This window comes from Platichthys flesus, chromosome 4 (assembly GCF_949316205.1).
Source record: "Platichthys flesus chromosome 4, fPlaFle2.1, whole genome shotgun sequence".
NCBI lineage: Eukaryota > Metazoa > Chordata > Actinopteri > Pleuronectiformes > Pleuronectidae > Platichthys > Platichthys flesus.
Window position 1 is genome coordinate 676,632 of NC_084948.1, and position 21,827 is coordinate 698,458.

Genomic DNA, 21,827 nt, shown 5'->3' on the forward strand with positions numbered 1-21,827 from the left:
CAGGAGAGAAACGATAACAGGCCTACATATTATCACTCTGCTTACACAGTTAAACATACATTTATTTGTGTGGAGACTTATGTGACACATTGTCATGTCCAACTCCATCTCTCAATGCTTCACATGTTATTTCTCATCTGATCAGGTGAGCTCAAGTCATCTGTGCCTCTGGACCATGAGACGATGCCCAGCTATCGCCTGATTGCCCAGGCAACTGATGGTGGTGGAAAATGGTGTCGTTCTAAGGTGCAGCTGGTAGTGACAGATGTGAACGACAACCCCCCAATCTTTACCCTGTCACATTACACTGCCAGCATCTATGAAGACACTGCCAACAAAGCCCTGCTCACCCGTATTCAGGCTATTGACCCTGATGAAGGTGATGCAACTATAATTATTGTTGAAATTACTGTCATTATCACCACTACTTCAGGTCATGATTGAGACGATACACTATTTTATTTGTAAAAAAACACATAATTCCATAAATGCAATCTTCCACCACAATGGCAAACCTTTGCCCAACAATCTCGTTATGAAACCGCATTAAATACATTATATACAGATTTATATGGAAGATTTATGGTAATGCACCATAAAGGTAGTTTTAAACATACATTTATTCGATCCATATTTTTATTTGGAGCTGCACCAAATTATACACAGTCTTTGATATCAGTCTCCTAAACATGCCATCATTTTTTCATCGAGATCCATCATGATTCTTAAAGTAAACAAAAACTTGACATATTTCTGCAAATGAGATGTGATGGTCAAACTTTTCAAAACATTTGTTTGACACCATTATAGGGAGACATAGGTCAATGATATGAGGTATTTTGTGTCAAACATTCTGAGGCCCTTTAAACCTCTGCACTCTTCCTCTGGCTCTGCAGAAGGTCCAGGCCGGATGGTGGCCTATTCCCTGGTTGACTCTGCTGGAGGGTCCTTCTCCATCGATAAATCCTCAGGCACTGTTGTCCTGGAACGGGTTCTTGACCGTGAGGTCCAGTCAGCTTATCAGATAACAGTCCTTGCTTCAGACCAGGGTTCACCGCTGCCTCTCTCTTCATTGGTCAATGTGACGATCAGCGTGCTTGACATCAATGACAACCCTCCTGTTTTTGAGCACCGGGACCAGATGGTAACAGTGCTGGAAGATGTTGGAGTAGGCACTGAAGTTCTGAGAGTTTATGCTGCAAGCAAGGACATCGGAACCAATGCTGAAATCACTTACAGTATCCGATCAGGCAACGAGCACGGGAAGTTCCACATCCACCCAATGACTGGTGAGAGTGCTACATTTCTTCACTAGTCATCCATCATTTTATTCACTCTTCATTTACAACAAGTTCCTGTTGTATTGTTATTCACATGAACACTCCAAGCTGTCCAGTGGGGAATGAAGTAGATTGCCCACTGACAAATGAGCTCCATTGACGCAGGTATCTCAGGGGTTCAAAGAACTGGTTAGCCATATTCCACATAGGAGTTTAGTTATAGTTATAGTACTTTCACTGATCACATTCCTAGGGTCACTTTCACTGTGAGGCTGTATTATTCTCCATTTCTTTCCTTTTCTAAAACCACCACAATGAGCAGGGAACATGCACAGACATTTTGGGGGGTAGGGGCTCAAGTGAGAAAAAGTGCAATTGATTTTGCACTTTTGCAATGATTTGAAATATGATAGAAAGGGGCAGCTCTGCCACTCTTATCGAGTGGTAGCTGTTTCACAAGTATGGGGCAAAGAATCAATCACCTCTGGTTATTTGTCTCCTTCCAGGAGCAGGCTGATTTCACCTCTTTAACTGGAGTGTGACCATGAAGGAGTTCAGCTAGGCAAGACAGTTCCAGTCCATTAGTAGTTTTAAAAGTGAACAATACAACTTTCAAATAAATCCTGTGATAATCAAGAAATACAGTGGAGGGAGTGCAACACAGGTGTTTTATGGTCTCTTTTTTTTCTTTCCTGTCATGAGGCGAACAACAGCATTTTTGAAGAGCTGCAGGCATTGATTAGATCAGTGGTTCTCAAATGGGGGAATGCGTACCCCTGGAGGTACTTTTTTTATATATATATATATTTAAAAATAAGCACCCATTCAAAATTGTTATTTAGTAAATATTCAATAAAATATAAGTGTAAGTTCATGAACTGAATTTGATATTCAGTAGGCTATGCAATTTCATTAGCCTAAAAACCCTCAGTCTCCCCCATACCAGGATGGTTTGACCCAACCTGACACACGCCACCTGTCATCACGTGTCATCACGGTCGCCTTAAACTCAAACAATGGAGTCAGGGTTGAAGCGTAGCAGCAATGCTGCTGAAAACAGGGAGGGACAAGTGCCAAAGAAAGCGAAACCAGAGCCGTCAAAATACCATCAGTATTCACAAGAATATGTTTTATATTCACCCACCAAAGGCTTTGTTTAGCATTTCCCCCTGAAAGATGGCCGAGACTTTAACTGATGTTTTCAGGTTTATTTGAGCCTTCCCTAAACAACACTGTGACAGCTTGTGCCACTTTTGAGGGTCGCTAAAACATAAAACTTTTCCGTTGTGAATAACAGATTCATAACAGGACGTCTGCATCTTTAACTTTCAAATAAAAGCTTGTAATACAAAAAGGGAAATGAAATTGTCAATCAATCAATCAATCAATCAAATTTTATTTGTATAGCCCATATTCACAAATTACAATTCATCTCATAGGGCTTTAACAGGGTGTGACATCCTCTGTCCTTAACCCTCAGCAAGAGTAAGGAAAAACTACAAAAAACCCTTTTAACAGGGTAAAAATATGTAGAAACCTCAGAGAGAGCCACATGTGAGGGATCCCTCTCCCAGGACGGACAGAAGTGCAATAGATGCCACGTGCAGGAGAACATCATCAATAATCAAAGTCTCTAGCAGCATTGATGAAGCCATGCTCAGCAACCATCTAGACCACGATCCACCATCCAGACCAGACGCCACTTCAGTCCTCAGTCACCGTCCACCGCCGCCCACCAGGAGGACCCATCACAAGCCACCACTGCGGCCTTGTCTGACCTTGGAGCGAGCAAATATTTCACAATAAAATAACAGAAAGTCGCTTCAACAATATTAACAATAATATAGATTGGATGATTTATACGTTGTGTTTTTTCTTTGGGGAGAGATTAGCAAACAGTGGCATGAAGCCAGCATATCTTCAGCGGTATCTCCAGATAAAAAATTCAAGTCATGTTGGTAAGCCATCTGAGTTTTTGGAGGAGGACACATTCTGAATTCAGGTCATCTCAAGATACAATGTGAAAAGCCTCCCTGAAGCAAATGGAACCAAGCTACCTGTCACTTATCAGGAAAAACTCCTGTAAGTGTGATCTGGCCATGGCCTCCAGATGAAGTTTGCCACATCCACACTCATACAGTTTTGGGTGTGTGTGAAGCAGGAGCACCCTCACCTGAGACAGAAAGCTTTGGAGCAGCTACTACCCTTTGCCTCCACAAATTTATGTGACGCTTCCAACCCCGTGTTGTGCAATAGTAGGAGTAGAATTGACGTTGGCTAATTATTAATAATCATGAAATATGATTATTAAAATAACAATTATTTCTTAAAAAGAATCAAAAATGAAAAAGCTATTAATTAAGAATAGTAACACATTTAATTAGAAATGATACGGTTATCCATTAATAATAGTTCAAATATTAATGAAAACAATAAAATTATCAATTAAGAATAATACAAATCTGTAATCATTGCTGTCGCGGGGCACCACCCTGTTACAGGGACCAACAATTCAATCTATAAAATATCAGTCTCAATGATATAAGTTATATTAATAATCTCAATATTTAGTATTAATAATTATATAATAAACAATGAAGGGTTTTAAGTTCGAGCACAGGCAATCATAATCCAGCTGCATCACATACATATGCACAAATAATCACAGACTACAGATACTTTAATTACAAAAGCATTTATTAAAAAGGGGAAATAAATCTATAATGTTATTCAATGATTCATCATTTTAACAAGCTCAGATATTACAAAGATAAACACAGCAGCAGCACTTATCACAATTCAGAAAATATATGTAAAACCGGCGGTCTACTTATGTATGTCTGTCTCGGTGTGTGTGTGTGTCTGTGTCAAGTGTCTCTGTGTGTGTGTGTGTCTATGTGTGTGCATGTGAAATAAAGTTAGTGTTATTTAATGATTCATCATTTTAACAAACTCCCATATTTCAAAGATAACAACAGCAGCTGCTTATCACAATTTAGAAAACACATGTATTCATTCATTCATCTTCTTTGTCTCTGCTTTGGCGTTCGGCCGCATGGCTTCCAGATGTGTCCAGCCTCTCTGAATATAGATTTAACTATGTTACATGAACTGTATTCTAAATACAGATCGGATGTGTGTATAAACAGGTTTAGGAGAAAAGAGAGAGAGAGAGAGAGAATACAAGGAGAGAACAAAGCTCTTAAAAGCACCGTCAGAGATAAGTTACATTTACTTTACCACTCAGCGCCCAAGCGACGTTGTGTGCTGAAGTTTGACCGGTAAAGTATCTTTAAAGTTGTTCAAACGGTCACAATAAGCTGGAGACAAGGCCGTAACCGGAAACTGAAAGTGGCGAATCGCCGCTAAACACTGGAGACTCAGCGGTCTCATACAAAACAAATACATTCAAGTATTAAAAACAATACGCTACGTATTAGATTAACATCTGCCCAGACAATAAAGCCTCTTACTGTGACCTTCACGGTGTTGCATGCGCGTGTCGCGCGGATATTCCGGAAGTCCAGTGAATAATCGTGGCCGCTCAAGCTCTGTTGCGCTGGTTCCTCTGTCGCAGCGGCGTCGGCTGGGCCGAATAGGAACGGATTCTGCTTGCTCCTCAACGGGATGACGTCGTTCTTCTTCTTCAGGGATGTGGATCCCGTGCTCCTCAGCGGAATGAATCTCGCGCTTCTGCAGGGGACGGCTGTGGAAGCCGTTTGTAGATCGTTGGGAAAAGAAAGTAAAAAGTCCGTGGGGAAAGTGAAACAGTCTGAGATTGTTCCGCGTGCAATTTCCTGTTTGGTCTTTTCAAGTTAAAAGAGCAAAAGTCCTTTTGAAAATAAAAACGTCGACTGAGATAAAAGACAATGAAAGAAATGAAAGAAAATAATTCTGGTTGCCCCCTTTAGCAACTAAATCATCTGGAAAGACCCGGAGGGGTCTGTTGACGTCTTCAGAGCAGGGAAAATGGCAGCGATTATTGATGTCTCAGCACTCTTATACCACCTGAGGACTTCCTGCTTCCTCCGGAAGTGGTCACAGCGTTTAGTTGGCTCTCAGCCAATGAGAATGTCAGGATTCCGACCTTAGTGGGCGGGGCTTGGAACTCAGCGGGTGTCCTGAAGGCTCTTCAGGACATTTTCCAACCACCAGGGGGAGATTCTCAGGCCTGCTGGAGAATGTTTTCCCTCCAAAAGTTTTAATCCTTTGTCCTCACCGTCGGCTCCAGGCTGTCTGAGGAAGGTGTGAATTAAGACTGAAAACTGGCCAAACTGGTTTCAGCTTGGCCTAGCAGGGCCCACGTATTTACAACCCATTGTTTGGTCCTCACTGGGGAGTCTATCCCAACACCCGACTCCATTGTTTTAGTCTTCAAGGTGGCAGTGATTTCAGGTGATGACAGGTGTCGTGTGCCAGGTTGGGTCAAACCATCCTGGTATGGGGGAGACTCAGGATTTTTAGGATATTGAAATTGAATAGCCTACTGAATATAAAATTCAGTACATGAACTTACACTTATATTTTATTGAATATATATTTAATAACAATTTAAAGGATTTTTGAATGGATGCTTATTTCAAATATATATATATTAAAAAAATCTCACCTACCCCCTGGAGTGCCCTCAAGTACCCCCAGGGTACAGCGTAGGGGGTACGCATACCCCCATTTGAGAACCACTGATTTAGAAAGTCAAACAGGGCCTGCAATTAACTCTTAAGGCCGAATTATAGTAGGGTTGCAAGCATGCACGCATGCATGCAAGACACGCAACATGCCCCTTTCGTGCCCTCTTTTTTTTTTCTAACTATACGTCAAAGCGACGCGAGCCTCACGCAGCCCCGCAAGGCTTGTGATTGGACTGCTTACTACATCCCGTCCGGAGTCTAGTTTCCAGTTTCATGCCCCACAATACGCGGAAATCACGGAAGATTTAGAAGAACGAATATGGACCAAAAAGATGAGCACTTGGCACCGCCTAGTGTTCTGGCGGTGAATAGCGTTGCAACACGTGCAGTACATTAGAGAAGTATAAACCAAAACGAGTCCGTCGATGCAACTGCGTAGCCTTCTGCAGTTGCAGTCTCTGGACTATAATTCAGCCATGAGTTTCAAGATTGTAGGGCAAGTATATTGGACAGAGAAATCTTATTTCTCAAGAATTTAGGCTAGGGGTAGCATATATACAGTAGGAAGAATAGGATGAGGCCTTGAAGGACACAACATGTAAGTGGGGCCATCCCAGAGGAGTAATCACAAATGTGGACAGAGAAACTCTTATCTTTAAGCGTAGGACTGGGTCCACCTGAGTGCAGTATTTTTAATTCCTACAGAGTTTCCAAACGTGACAAGGGTGATGAACAGTGTCAAAAGCAACTGTCAGGTCTAAGAACACCAGGACTGCAGAATCAGCAGTTAAAATCCGATCGTTAAAAACTCTTATAAGAGCTGTTTCAGTGCTGTGATGAGGTTTAAAACCAGTCTTAAGCTTTTCATATGCATTATTGCTGCCTAGAATTCTTTTACACCTCTGTGCTTATAAGAAACAGTTTTTTTGCCCACTTCAATGTCTGAACTAGCACTTGCACTACTCCGCACAAATATTTTTTCACAATCACATATACATTTTCCTATAAATATGCTACAATATGCTGTACTGTGGAGATTACTGTCCAGAACTCTGCCGCCCGCTTACCTACCAGTACCCGATCAACTGATCAAATCACTCAAGTCCTCAATGACCTCACTGGCTTGAGGTAAAATAAGGTTAAACTTCCAAATTCTACTCACTAAATACAAAACCCTCAACAACCTGGCTCTACCCTACCTCTCTGACCTCCTCCACCAGCACACCCCCACCTGACAGCTGAGATTGGCTGATGCCAACCTCCTTCAGGTCCCCCGAACCTGGGGTGACAGGGCATTTTCAGTCGCTGCGCCCACTCTCTGGAACCACCCAACATTAAAAATGCCCCCACGCTGCCATTTTTCCAAAAGACCCTCAGAACCTACCTCTTCAGACTTGTCTTCCCCAGCTAAACCCCCCGTCCCCATGTTTTTTTATTATTATTTTTTTTTTTTCATAGTACACCTGACTTTTTAGATTTTTCATTGAATTTAAAGAGTATAATGATAGTTTCACTATCTTATCCCCCACTATGTAAAGCATCATTGGGAACTTTGAAAGTGCTATATAAGTGCTATTTATTATTATTATTGTAAAGTGAAGCAGTGCTACAGCACTAGAAGGCTAATTTGGACAGTACAGAGTACAATAAGGAACATTGGAGCACCAAGCTTGTTTTTAGCCGATATGTGTCCTTTAAAAGTTCCCCACAGCATTGTACATATCAGAGATGTCTTAAATGATCAGTCAGAAAAAATAGAATGCAAATCTAACCCAGATAACCTTGACCAATTTTGCACTGGCTATCATCAGTAATAGCAACAAACAATAGTTGAATATGATTTCCATTTGACAGTAGAACTTACATATAAAAAACACCCCTTGTGCATTTAACCTGTACTATTTACATTTGATCAAATGTATATTTATATTTCCTCTCACTCCTCTTCCTCAGGTGCCATTTTAATTGCCCAATCTCTGGACTATGAGAACTGCAGGGACTACTTCCTTACGGTGGAAGCTCGTGATGGTGGCACACCGCCACTGAGTGCAATTTCTACAGTGAACATAAACCTGACAGATGTCAACGATAACGCACCCATGTTTAACCATGATGTCTACAGTGCAGTGGTGTCCGAGGATGCCAACATTGGAGAATCTGTAGTCAAGGTAATCTCAGCAACATAGTAAAACTCTTCCTGAAAGTGTGGAAGACCTGAGCATGAAAGTGGTCAAGATGTCTTGCACAACATAAGATCCAAATAGGACAACTTCTTTTTTTCTAATCAAGAACCCATCAATTAGACAAAATTAATTGAAAAAAAACTCTTAATTATTTAAGTCTCCCCAGTACAATATAAATGCGATCTCTGTCCAAGAAAGAGCAGTCATCATCCTGGCATGCAGGAGTCTAAAGTCGTAAATCTCGGAAATAGAACAAATTATTTTCCAAAATTGTTGGACAATTCCTAACGTTGTACCTTTACTTATCAACCAGTGGTATTGAAGCAACTTCACTTTCATATATCATGCTTAAATGCTTCCCTTTTCAGCATGTTCTTCCCCAATCAGCTTCTTAAAGAGATAGTTCTCCCAGAAATGTAAATTCTATTATTATCTACTCACCACTATGCAGATAGAGGGTTGGATGAACTGTGTAAGTCCACAAAAGACTTCTGGAGTTTCATAAGTGTTGCGGCCAAATCTAATAATCAAATAATTCAAGTAAATGGCGACCACTTCTTCAAATGAAAAATTCTTATGAGATTCTTCATACATTTTCAATAATATAATTTATAATTTATCTTGTAATGTCATGTTAAATTCAATAGGTAGGACATCAGGATGTGGTACTTTACGATTGGCAATAATTTGGATAGCTTGCATCCCATAATAAACCTTTATCTTATCTCCCTTGCATCTTCTATCAGGGTCTGGACTTGAAGCTGACCAAGAAATCTGTCCCTTCTGAGGCTTGAGGGCATTCTGATTTGTACAATTGTCCAAATTTAAAAAAATAACATTAACAGGGAAAAGAATGTGAGGGCAGAAGTCCAGTAGATGCCGTGTGTAAATTAACAAAATAACTGTATTCCAAACATTGATTAGAAGAAACAGTTTGTAACATGATGGAGAAGTGTGTCAATGTATTCATACATAAGAAAATGAGACAAAGGAAGCAGCAACAACAGCTTCAAACATTATCCACCTCCACAATCAGCTGCAACCATGATCAGGATCCCACCTACCTGGCATAAACCCAGTTTCTGATTCTTATTCATAAAACTTTATAAAACGCTTATTTGTTTCTAATGGTCCACTGTTAGATTTCCTTCAGAATTTTAACTAGATTACAATACAACAGAAGTTTAATGCTTTTGTTGGATCGTCCCATTTTCTTTAGATCTATCTCTACAGTTTTAATTTTGTTATCCAAACGTTTCCATGTTTCTTTTGTTTGAGCTTGGCGGTTGTATGACAGAACATTTTCATGTTAATGTATACTTTGAATGTTTCATAAGTCACTTGTTTTTTATGTATTCAACAAAGTTTATTGTCCATACATGTAGCAAAGCCTGGGTTCTGTAACAAATTGTAGCAGCTGAAACTATTTCTATATGTTCATACTCAATGAAATAGTTGCACGATTGCTCATCACTATGCTGTCATACCTGCAGCTTTTAAACTTTGATCAGAGTTCCATTGAGACAAGAAAATAATCAATACAAGAATGTTATTGACCTAAACCTGGCTGAAGAGAGAGAAAAGGCTCATAGGATGGTTACAGTAACAAATAGTTATTCAACAAATTCAGTAATGTTCTCATTCCGGCCATATATATACACTCACTACATTTGAGGATAACTTTTAATATTTTTTATGATGTGGCTTTTGTTTTGAACTTTTCCAATGCTAAATTTGCTATGATCATCATCACATTTACCAGAAGGTGTAAATGTTTCCTCTTGTAGCATATCCAATACTTTATTCATGATTCCTAGATGTTTCTGGTTAATAACGGCACCACAGTTAATAATCAACCTCATAATATAGGTTATCATGATGCCCAATGTTAGGTGAGGCTAGATAATAAATTATGATAAAGTATCTTAGACTTAAGTTGTATCATACTCTTTTCACAGCAGACATTTTCTCAGAGAAAGAAGAAAGCTGCTTTTGCATGGTAAAACTATAACATCCATTGCCAGAGTATATTGTAGCCTGAGTCCACAGACTATTCTGATCGCCACAGAAGTTTAAGTTTAGCTTCGTTAAGTTTGGATTAAGTTTGGATTAAGTTAAACCTGATCTTTACAAAGGAGATGGTTTTGTAAATGGTAATGCCATATATATGAAAAACACTTCATCATAGAATTTGTGGTGTGACTGCTGTGTATACTCATGCTACTGTGTTGCTGTGTTTGTAGCTTATAGCAGAGGATGCGGACAGTCAAATGAATGGAGCCATCCTCTACTCCATTGTAAGTGGAGACCGAGACAACCAGTTCTTCATTGACCCACTCAGTGGGGTCATCAAGATCAACAAGCAACTGGACCATGAGACAGTGAGGACACACATACACATACACACGGTTCCTACATGGGCAGATCAAGATATTTTGGCCTCACTGTTCTGTGTTGCCATTGTTTTTATTTTTATAAAACGGATCCAACACATTTTTCGAACACAGACACTGGCTTTACAGAGTGTGAACAAAGATGACGACTTGTTACCTTGTAGCTTCGCTTTTCATGATATACTGTATTTCAACCTGCAAGCTGCATTTTTATAATCTGCAAGGTCACAATGGCCACAATAATCTAGCTTCTTACTTTGTTTTACTTAGTAGGATATTGCTTAGCAGCTCTGCTTTTATAGCTGATTTGCAGCAGGCCTGAACCAATCTCCCTTGTCTGACTTGTTTTTCACTGCTTTTTCCTCATCTTTCTCCACAGTGCTTGAAAACAGAAATGTTCATATTCCTATCATAACGTATTCATGAGAATAGCCGATGAGCCGGCTGAGCATGCTCAGAAAGAGAGTGAAGGGGCGTGTGGTGGATCAAAGCTTTTCACTGATGAAAGTGTGTTTGAGGTTATCACACACAGAGCAGCAGCTTTCTCTTCTCTCTCGCTTCCTGTGCTGTGTGTGTGTGTGTGTTTACATATGTTTCATCAACTAATTTCTATACATCTTCCTCTATTTCCTCTGCAGGTCATAGAATACTGTTTAGTTGCTTCTGTTACATGTTTTCACCGTGTGCAGGAAGGGAAACAGAAAAATATGCAGCAGCAGGTTTTTTGAAGAAGGAGCATCATGCCAGATGTGTATGTGTGTGTGTACTCAAGGGACCAAATATATCAACTAATCATCATGGTTTTTATCTGCTACTTAGAACTTCTTTGTTTGTCATCAAAAGGTCATAATTGATTAACATCTACAGCTATTGTTTATTTTATTAGTATTATTATGGCAGCTGCAAAATAATTACAAATTCCCACCTATTCAGTTAAATTATAGTCTGGTGGTGTTTTTAACATGGACTCAACCCCCCGGGATACTGACAGCCTGTGTGCTGTCTATTCCTGTGATAATTGATTTCTTGGACACTTTGAGGTAATGGCATATTGTCTTCCTTTAAGTTAATATAGCAATGTTTGATTAATGCTTATTTTCACATCTGACAGTTACAGAGCAACAGGATAATTCTGTGTTGCAACAGCTTCTGTCTCTTAAGTGGCCAAATGCCCCACCATATTCACCCAAAGCCTGTATTACAAGTTCGGATTTGTGGTTATCAGAGTGACTTCAGGTTTAATTTATGGTTTTCAGTCTTACAAAGATGGCACACTTCCTTCCGTTGTTAATCAACATGGTAATAGACACTGCACCTCTACCCTGCCCCTGAGCAGGTTAAGTTTAAAATAGCAGATAAAAAACGATGTCAGCCCAACAACTGACCATTACAGTCCCTGGAAAAGAAATTATCATTCTACAGGGTCCTGACACAAGAGTTCACTGTAAAGGGACATATCCAAGCCTTACTATACGTCAACCCAAACCATTCTCTATGCCTCAGCAACCCACACAAGAACACTCAAACATGTTTGACCTCACCAGATTTTTAGCCAAACGCGAGTTGCTCATTACATTACATTACATCACATTTCTTTTAGCTGACGCTTTTATCCAAAGTGAGTTACAATGAGTGCATTTAACCCCAGAGGGTACAAACCAAGAACAACAAGAATCAAGAAAGTACAATTCCTTTCATGGGAGGACTCACAAGGGTCAGTGACAAGCCGGGCAACTCCTGGGCATGGAAATCTTCATTTGAGGATGCTATTCAAGGTCTACACCTAACAGCTAGCGAAGAGCTTGACTTGTTGATTAAGTGGTTGTTTTGTCCTTGCAACATGCAAAGCAGTGCACATCAACAACACTTTCTCTGGACTGACTGTAGGGAATGGCTCTCCTTAAGCATCAGAGAAGGCTCTTTTTGATAGGCTAGAACGCTTCCCTAAAATCTCAACTAAAGGACCCTCAACTTCTGCATGATCTTGGGAACTTCTTTTTTAGATAGACTCCGCCAAGAACCAAGACTATATACCAAGACTCCTATATGTAGATACATCACATGGAATCAATACAATATTGGAAAAATTCCTGTTTAGCCTGCAGAACAAATAACAACATTTGGTGCAATTTCCTCCTTTCTGTTTTTGCCAGCTTTGTTAAGATGAAGCGAGGAAGATAAATTACCCTAATTTCAGGTCTGCAGTTCGATCATCTGTCCCAACCCCATGCGCTCAAAAAATGCAGGGCATTCTGGAGTCTCTGGAAGAATGCAGATATGTATATTATGACATTAAAACAGTTTAGAATATATCACAAAAATAGGGTATAAAGATCTTTAAAAAGAATGGATGGTAAAAACACGTCTTTCCAAAATCAAGCACAAAACACCAACAAAAATTAAAGAAACAAAAAGACATACTACTAACCTAACTACTAATCACACAATTTGATGGTGGATCGCTGATTTGCGATCCATCATTACAATCCACAATCTGGCCGCAGTGGTGGCCCTGATAAGGCTTTGGGTCTCCGGGGAAGAAGTCAAGTCAGTAACATGTAATGATTAAGTTTTTGTATGTGATAAGGAGTGAGAAGAGGAAGGAGAAGATGAAAGAGAAGCTCCGTGTCTCATTAGTCCCCCGACATTCTAGACCTATAGCAGCATAACTAAGAGCAGGTCTAGGACAAGCCTGGACCAGCTCTAACGTTCATGGAAAACCTGGAGAAGTCATGGAATTTTAAAATGTGTTTTTCAAGGCCTGGAAAAGTCATGGAAAAAATATCTCCCGAAAGCTTTGCAAAAGTCATGGAAATTTGTTATATTCATATTTGCATGTCGTTCATTTTAGGCATGGGCATAATTAATCAACGATCGATGAATTGATCATTAACAATTTCGTCAATGACATAATTTTTTAATCGATGAAACCTACTGCATGTTCGCTATGTGGCAGGAGGTCGGTACATCCGAGTTGCCCTGAACGCAGAACAGCGAGGCTGTTAGCAGCTGGAGGAAGCAGCCCGGAGCTAGCCTCCGCTGCTCGCTCGGCTTCGTCAGTCCACAGGACCGTCAGTCCACAGGGAAGAGAACCCGTTCAGACCCGGGTCTGGGTGAGGGGTTCCGGGAGTGAGGGCGTGACAACAACCAGACTGAGTGGTCGAGAACCATCAAATCCAACTAGCTCTCACCAGCTAGCTGGTCTCTCATCAGGGCTTACGAGTAGGGTAGAGAGGGGTAATGTGAGACGTTTTTTACATTTGCTCCCCTCTAGGCGAGCTAAAATGATATATCCGTAATATTTACACATTTCCCATTAACTCAGGATGTTTCCTAGCAATGGAAATGTCTCACTTTACCCCAGCTTAGGGGTAAAATTTGACAGACCAGAGAAATCAAGGGGGTAAAGTGATCCACTTACTTTTTCCAGATTAAAACTATGATAACAACAGATGTTATAATAGTTAAAATCCTACATTGACAACCACACATTCCTAAACTAATATATGACTAATAACAGAATCATGGGGATTTTTCAATTAAGCACATTTATGATCATTATGATTCATGTGATCTCTTGCACACCCTAGCGTACCTGCACATTGTTTCTCTGACCAATTGGCAGGAACAGGGATATTGTTTTTCTCTGCGTATTCAAATGCCAGTTCACGGCACTTAACTGGAGCAAGGCCATGGAACTGGACAGCTAGTTGTTTCAAGTGTTTGGCAAGCTCCTCCTCCATCTTATCTGTGAATATTCTCTTTGCCTCAGCAACTGCAGCCCAGGCTACTGATTTTACTTCCCCTCTCTCTTTTTTCTTTATGAATCTTTTGAAGATTGTCTTGAATGCAATTCGCTTCCTTATTCTTCTGATGATCTTTTTTTACTTTTTATCTTGCAATTGAAATAAGCCATCTCTTCTCAAAATAATTTTGTGACTTTAATGCTGTATCTAGACACACATACATAAATCAATTTTGTCCTGTTTTGTTAAATGTTAGAATATCAAATTTAATCAAAAGGCTGTTGTGTGGGGTGGAACTGTTAGCTCTATATCCAACCCTCCTTTTTTTTTTTTTTTCTTAAATTTGGTTTAGTTTTCAGGGTACTGAAAGGGTTCCATTTCATCACGTTCCCAACTAGAGGTGTGGAAATGTGTCGATTCTTAGATGCATCACGATGTGGACTCTGCATCAATGAACAGACTGAACTCTATCACTTTCCAGTGACAGTGAAGATACATTGACACATACATCTCGCTCTGTAAGCCAGGGCAGGATCAGCGGGGGCCTTGCGCACGCGCAATTCATTTGCAGTCTGGAGGAGGGGGAGCGTGGCTCTCCTCTCTGCTCTGACTGCAGCTGGGACTGCTGCGCAAGGCTACTGGGAGACTGACCGCCTGTAAGTGCTTTGGGACGGCGGAGGGACTCCAGAAAGTCTCCAATATCACCAGAAAAAGTCGCTAGATTTGTCGTAGTAGCTTTTGACAAAAAAAGTCACCTTGAGGGTTTGGAAAGTCGCCAAATTTAGCGCTAAGTTGGCAACACTATGTGTGAGTGTTTAACTATAGACCGGTGATTTTAGCTGTAGTAATACAGAGAAACAGCTGTGTTTAACAGAGGAGCTAGTTCACAGAGCGACCACCAGCGGCAGGTAAACTGGAAATGACGCAGCACGCTTACCGTCTGAATGGTCAAGCAAGATTATAAAAGCTAATTTAACATAAAATGATGCAGTTCAGATTTGGAAATACAGACTATTTACCTTTAACTGGACAGCTGAGCCAAGAATACACAGAGACTTAATACACAAGTGAGGGTAGGGCTGCCCGATTAATTAAAATTTAATCGTGATTACGATTATGGGGTCAAACGATCTCCAAACTACTAGAATCGAGTTGAAACGATGAATTGGAATTTTTTCCGAAACAGACGCGCATGCGCAATTCAGTCCTTCCCCCAAAGCATCCAGCGGCGCAGCTGACTGGCACTCAATCTCGGGCAGCAGTAAAGTGAAGGAGGCGAGTTGTGTGTTTGGTGACCGGTGGTGGAAAAAACAGCGCGACTGGAAAAGCATGGAGGGCAGCAGCACACCATGTAGTGCAGGGGTCTCAAACTCGCGGCCCGCGGGCCAATTGCGGCCCTCTTGACAATATTTTGTGGCCCCCATCTTAATATGAAAGTTTAATGTTAGTTCGCGAGTTTTATATTGTAGCAACCCCACTGTTAGCTTCTGTGTGGGACAATGTTATGATGTTCTGGTTTCCTACTGTGTGCCTGTCCAGTGAATGCAGCATGCATGTGAGTGACATGTGGGGGGCGGGGTCGTGTGTGTGTGTGTGAGAGTGAGTGCGAGAGAGAACCGGAAGAGAAAAGAGTGGCTTTGGATGTGCGGAGAGCAGGAGGGTGAAATTCATAGTTTTGCGCGCAGGTCATGATCTATCCAGTGTTTCATTTGTAAATCACTGTCATATGTGCTTCGGAACGCGAAGCACATATGACAGTGCAGGTACGACGAGCACAGGTCCCGGAACGCACGTAAAACATCGCTTAAAACAGCACACACATGCCACTTACAATGCAGTGGGACTTATTTAGGCTATACTGCAGTGACGGTATCAGTCTTTGTGTCAGTGATTAATAAAGTGGCATCTTGAGCAAAGGCGACTTCTGTGTCCAGCGGAAGAAAACGAACGGAACACGCACACAAACACACACACGCACACACACACGCACACACACAAACACACACACACACACACAATTTGTTAAATTGAAGGCAAATTCAAGGGACACCACGGCTCCCTTACGCACACGCTGCGCTGTGAGGTTTTGGGAGCTTCTTTACACAAAACGGATTATTCTAAAGCGCAGCAGTTTATAACACGTCATTGAACTAATACCTACATTTTACAGTCTGGGCTGTTTTACATTACTATTTACACCTGATATGTGTGGATGAATTTTAATGATTTAAATTCCCTCATCCTCTGGCGGTGACATTTACGCACCGAGCCACAGACTGTACATGACTGTGTATAATTATTTTGGTTCATCTTAGAAGTCTGCATTTGTTATTATTTTATGAAATTGTGATGCTGTTGTTAAGAAAGCTTTATATATAACTTATTAGATTATCTTGTTATTGCGTGGCCACAAATTAGTAATTTATCCACCGATGTCAATTTTAAAAACATTCATATTAATATCATTTATATTGTAGGGGGCAGGTGATGTTACAGAATTCACCAAAGACAGTTAACACTAATGTGGTTTGCACACTTACATACCTGGTAGGGAGCTGTGGGGTTACCAAGGTAACAGGTGCACTGGGTGTGGTTAAAAGCAGATGTTTTGGTGGCGCCCGGAAGTTCTCTGGGAGTGAATTGTTTGGTCAAAATAAACGCACGCCGAGAGGCGCACAAAACAATAAGATCTCCGGACTCCGTGATTCCCTCGCCTCCTACATTGGTGACCTTGATTTCTCTGGACGTATCCAGAGACGGACATGGCGATAAACGCAGTCTCGCTTAAGCTCCCGGAGTTTTGGGAATCACAACCATCGGCCTGGTTTGCTCAGACGGAGGCGCAGTTCGCGCTGAGAGACATTACAGCAGATACGACCAAGTATTATTATATCGTCGCGTCTCTCAATAGTGCAACAGCGGGCAGAGTGGTGAGCCTATTGGAAAACCCAATGTAGGAGTCGAGGGAATCACGGAGTCCGGAGATCTTATTGTTTTGTGCGCCTCTCGGCGTGCGTTTATTTTGACCAAACAATTCAATCCCAGAGAACTTCTGGGCGCCACCAAAACATCTGCTTTTAACCACACTCAGTGCACCTGTTACCTTGCTAACCCCACAGCTCCCTACCAGGTATGTAAGTGTGCAAACCACATTAGTGTTAACTGTCTTTGGTGAATTCTGTAACATCACCAGAGGTACCGGATCTGGCAGCAAGAAGTAGGCAAGAGAAAGCATGTTTAGAAGAACCGTTCATGTTCTTCAATATTCTATTCATGTTCAGAAGAACCCATTGAAGTTAAATAACTGTTAATAAGGACATTTGAGAAGTTTGGATTTTTTTAGCAAAGTTTTTTTTGTGGAATACCTGATGCGGCCCAGCCTCACCCAGATACTGCCTCCAGTGGCCCCCAGGTAATTTGAGTTTGAGACCCCTGCGGTAGAACAAAGAAGCCACAGCAAGCACTCCGGTAATTTTAGAAAAACTCTGTATTTAGCGACAAACGTATTCCCAAAAGTGTCAGTCGATCATGCACTATGAGTGACAGTGCAGTGTGTACAAAAAAAGCAAACAAGAAAAACCGTAATAAACATAAAACTGCGTAGTGCATGCAGAGCCATTGTCAGTGCGACCTTTCTCTACGGCGCACCACTCTACCTCGACAAATTGCTTTGAATGCAAAACTTGAAACGGCCAGTCCTGCTTTCAGAAAACTTGTTAGTGGCTGTGATATCACAGACTCGATGAGGATGAGTTTTATTTTTTGTTTTCCATGGTGTATGGATGTTTGTCATGTACCTTTCATTGTATTTATCCTCTAGGTTTCCAGCTACTCATTGGCTATCAGAGCTCTGGATAGTGGAATCCCACCCATGTCCTCCAACGTGATGTTCAACATAGATATCTCTGACATCAACGACAACCCACCCACCTTTTACCCGGCCAACCTCTCTACTGTAATACAGGTAAATCTCCTGATTGATATGATGCTCACTTACAACACAGATAAGACAAGAATGTATAATTTATTAAGTATTTAAAGTTATTAGTGAGCTATTCAAATTATTTAAACAGCATTTGTATAAGCAGGATTCTGTCCCATGCTTTTTGATCCATATAAATGGTTCATCACTATATACTTTATCACTATATCTGTTTTCCACTGTACTACACTATTTTCAGTAGCTAGTATTCTGTAGGTAGCTAGCTGTACAGATTAAACTTCTACCCAGCTCTTTTATACCCTCAATTATTGCTGAAATTGCTGCAATATGCCATGTCCCCAACCTTCAAGCTTGAGTTTAGGCAGAAAATTGGGAATATTGCACTGTTGGAGGTAGTGTGTTTTTGGAAATTTTGGCTTGCAAACTTCGTTCACCCTCTTCATTCTCGCTAAGAGATTCTTTCCTCCATTTCACAGAAAATAATAAAATACAAATTCCACAGCCATCACACTGCTTATAATGTATTCCAAAGTTGTTGTGAGCTAATATGAGTTCTCAGAAGGTAGATTTAGACAAGTAAAAGACTGAGTAAAATCTCCAAATGGAGGATCAGAGTTAGTTATCAAGGTATCAATTATATGACAGAGTGCTAACATTTTTGGTTTGATTTTTTTGTTCTGATATGTGCCCCATTACAGCACTAAGACCTCTATGGTTGAAAATGAAAGAAAATGTTTTGTTAAACAGAATTGTAATGCAAAACAAAATTGTTGGAGCAACATTATACTTTCAGCGCAAGACAAAAATGGCAGTTTCCTTTGCTGATCAGTCACGTGATTTTCAATAATTCCCAAATATTTTGACCTGAACGAGCAACAAAGTTTTCGATATCATAAACTGACTGACGTTAGTTAGAAAAAACCACGGCAACAATTTACACCTTACAGTACAATCATTTTATACTGTTGTGAACTTGCAGTGAAGAGAAACTAGCTGATCACCATGTCTGTCAAACCACAGTGACTTCAGGAAAATCAATAGAAAATCAAAGCACACTAAAGAAGCAATACTCATTAAATAAGAAACATTTAGTGACTGCACCACAGAATTGCAACAAACTATCAATTGAATATCAGGCCCCTTTCACACCTGGTAATTACATCTGTCCTGAGTAATCCGATCTATCAATCAATTTTATTTTTATAGCCCATATTCAAAATCACAAATTGTCTCATACGGCTTAACAAGGTACAGCATCCTCTACCCATAAGATCAACAAGAGTAAGGACAATTTACCAAAATTCACCCCTACTTTCAGGATCCGCCATCATGATCCATGACCAGATTCCAACAAGATCACGATACATGATCCCCCATCAGGATCTCTCTGCAGCTCTTAGATCAATTGTGAATACTTTGCAGATCCAGTTGAGATACAATTTCTCATACCACATTCATGGACATGTGGGACCCCATCTTAAGCAACATAAGAAGGACCAGCTGCTCAGTTGATGTTTTCTGTCATCAGTTTCACAATGAATCAAATGTATTTAGTTTGTGGCAACATCCACAATATTAACACTGATAACCCAATATTATGTATTTATTTAAAATGTCTTTGAAATAAATCTGCTATGAAGACATAGGAATCTTTACTGATACAAAGAAAGACATGCACAACACATTGACAATAAACACATCTGTACACAAAAACTGGGTAAAAACAATGTAATTTGTGCTTCGCAAACTGAATTGACTTTAGTGTGTAGTTGTATATTAAGTAGGATAATGAGATGCAATCACAAGTAGTCATAGAAGCATTCTGGATGCTTTTTATTGCCAGGTTTCAACAGAAAATGTTTACTGCTATCCACCTCTGAATAGATCTCTCAGGACTGAGAGATCTAATCAGAAAAATCATATTTCTTATTTTGTTGTAAAATCTTATTTTGTTGTAAAATCTTATTTCGTTGTAAAATCTTATTTAGTTGAAAAAGCTTTGCAGTGCATTATTACTCAGAACCTTCATGCCTATAGTTCTCTCCTTGTCTCTGAAACACAAACACAAAGACAGACAGGCAGACAGACAGAGACAGAGACATTCGGTCTTCGCAAATAACAATTATGTTGCTCTTTATTTGTGTGGAGAATAGGAAATTGAGAATATTTGAACTGACAAACTTTTAACATAAATTTATGTTAATACAGGTATGAACAGCGCCTTACACTTGAGGAGCATGTGTGAAAGAAAATGTCCGTGTGAGATCCCACGCAGTTCCTATGGACTTTTTAGTAGGACTCCAGGCAGATAGTAAGTCCGTAGAAATCGGTAGCGTCTCACTTGTAAATGATCCTCCGCTGGATTCACCACAAGCGAGTAGGGGTTTGATGACGCTTCTGACGCAAAAAAATATTTCTCATATCTGAAAATAGCTTTTGAGACGTGCACTTAACTCAGGATAAATTCCGTCCCTCTCTGCCAGTCTTTGTGAGAGCAAATGTATGAGGGTTAGCCTCTGGATTTTCTCCAGGGTTTCTCCTGCCAGCCCCCTTAGTAAAAATTCTGGATAATGTCCTATGGAACCAATGTGAGAACACAGCATGATATCCTCCGCAGGGTGGGTGTGTTGATTCTATTTATATCACGCAACAGATAATTAAATAAATAAAAAATACAAATACCTCCAGTGGCGGTACCATACACATCAGTGAGTTCTGGTTCTGAGGGATGTCAACAAAAAAACACATGATCTTAGCAGAAAAATAATACATTACATCCTGTCTCTGTCAACTCGGGAGAAAGTCCGGTCATAAAACTAAAGACATCCTCCAGAGTTCATGTCAAAAAACATCTTATGTGTCTGTTCTTTATATTTTAATTCCTTAAAATTGTTTGCCTTTCTTATAACTTACATCTGATTATTTGTTTTGACTTTAGCCCTTTAATGACACTTGTTATATGCATGTGTCTTGTCCCTCAGGAAAACAAGCCAATTGGCACCACCATCTTACAGTTATCTGTAATTGATCAGGATTCCTCCCACAATGGCCCTCCCTTTGACTTCTGCGTCCTGTCAGGAAATGAAGGCGAAGAGTTTGTCCTCGAGAAGGATGGAACACTGGTGACCAATCAAGTGTTCAGAAGAGACCTGGCAATTGAATATAGTATTCAGATACAGGTAGAGTTGAACTGTGGTTTCTCCTTCAGATCTGTGATATATAATATTAATAGGGTTGTTAGTTATTTATAGATGATGAAAAATGATGTCCATAAACCTACTTTTCTAGTTGTTGTTTTCTGTTTATAATTGGATGGGAATTGACTTTGAAAAAAACCTTCTTTAAAAAAAACTGTTGTGGTAGTCTATTGTCCAAAGTCAATAGTTTGGCTGAAGCCAAAATAAGGGTTTAGTCTAAAATTCGTCTAGAATAGTTTAGTGTTTGTTTCACAGAGACACTTTTACAATTCATTGTCCTTAATACACTTAGTATGTCCTTAGTATGATATATATATATATATATATATATATATGAAGTTAATGCACTGAAAACTGCTGAAGAAGTCAAAATGGCATTTAAAATGTCTGATTGGATTTCAATTGTTTGCACTGAATAAAGTTCAGGTATTATTTCAAGTGTCAGTTGAAGTGT

General features: G+C 40.1%; 1 protein-coding gene across 1 annotated transcript in view; it reads left to right on the forward strand.

Annotated features, from left to right (window-relative positions):
- The window catches only part of fat3a (FAT atypical cadherin 3a), a 148,016-nt gene that overhangs the window by 108,057 nt on the left and 18,132 nt on the right, over window positions 1-21,827 (forward strand). The window contains exons 14-19 of the mRNA XM_062386146.1: window positions 146-379; window positions 897-1,289; window positions 7,865-8,079; window positions 10,338-10,475; window positions 18,054-18,197; window positions 21,158-21,355. Of these exons, the coding sequence (XP_062242130.1) occupies window positions 146-379; window positions 897-1,289; window positions 7,865-8,079; window positions 10,338-10,475; window positions 18,054-18,197; window positions 21,158-21,355 (1,322 nt within the window). The remainder of the gene's footprint in view (window positions 1-145; window positions 380-896; window positions 1,290-7,864; window positions 8,080-10,337; window positions 10,476-18,053; window positions 18,198-21,157; window positions 21,356-21,827) is intronic.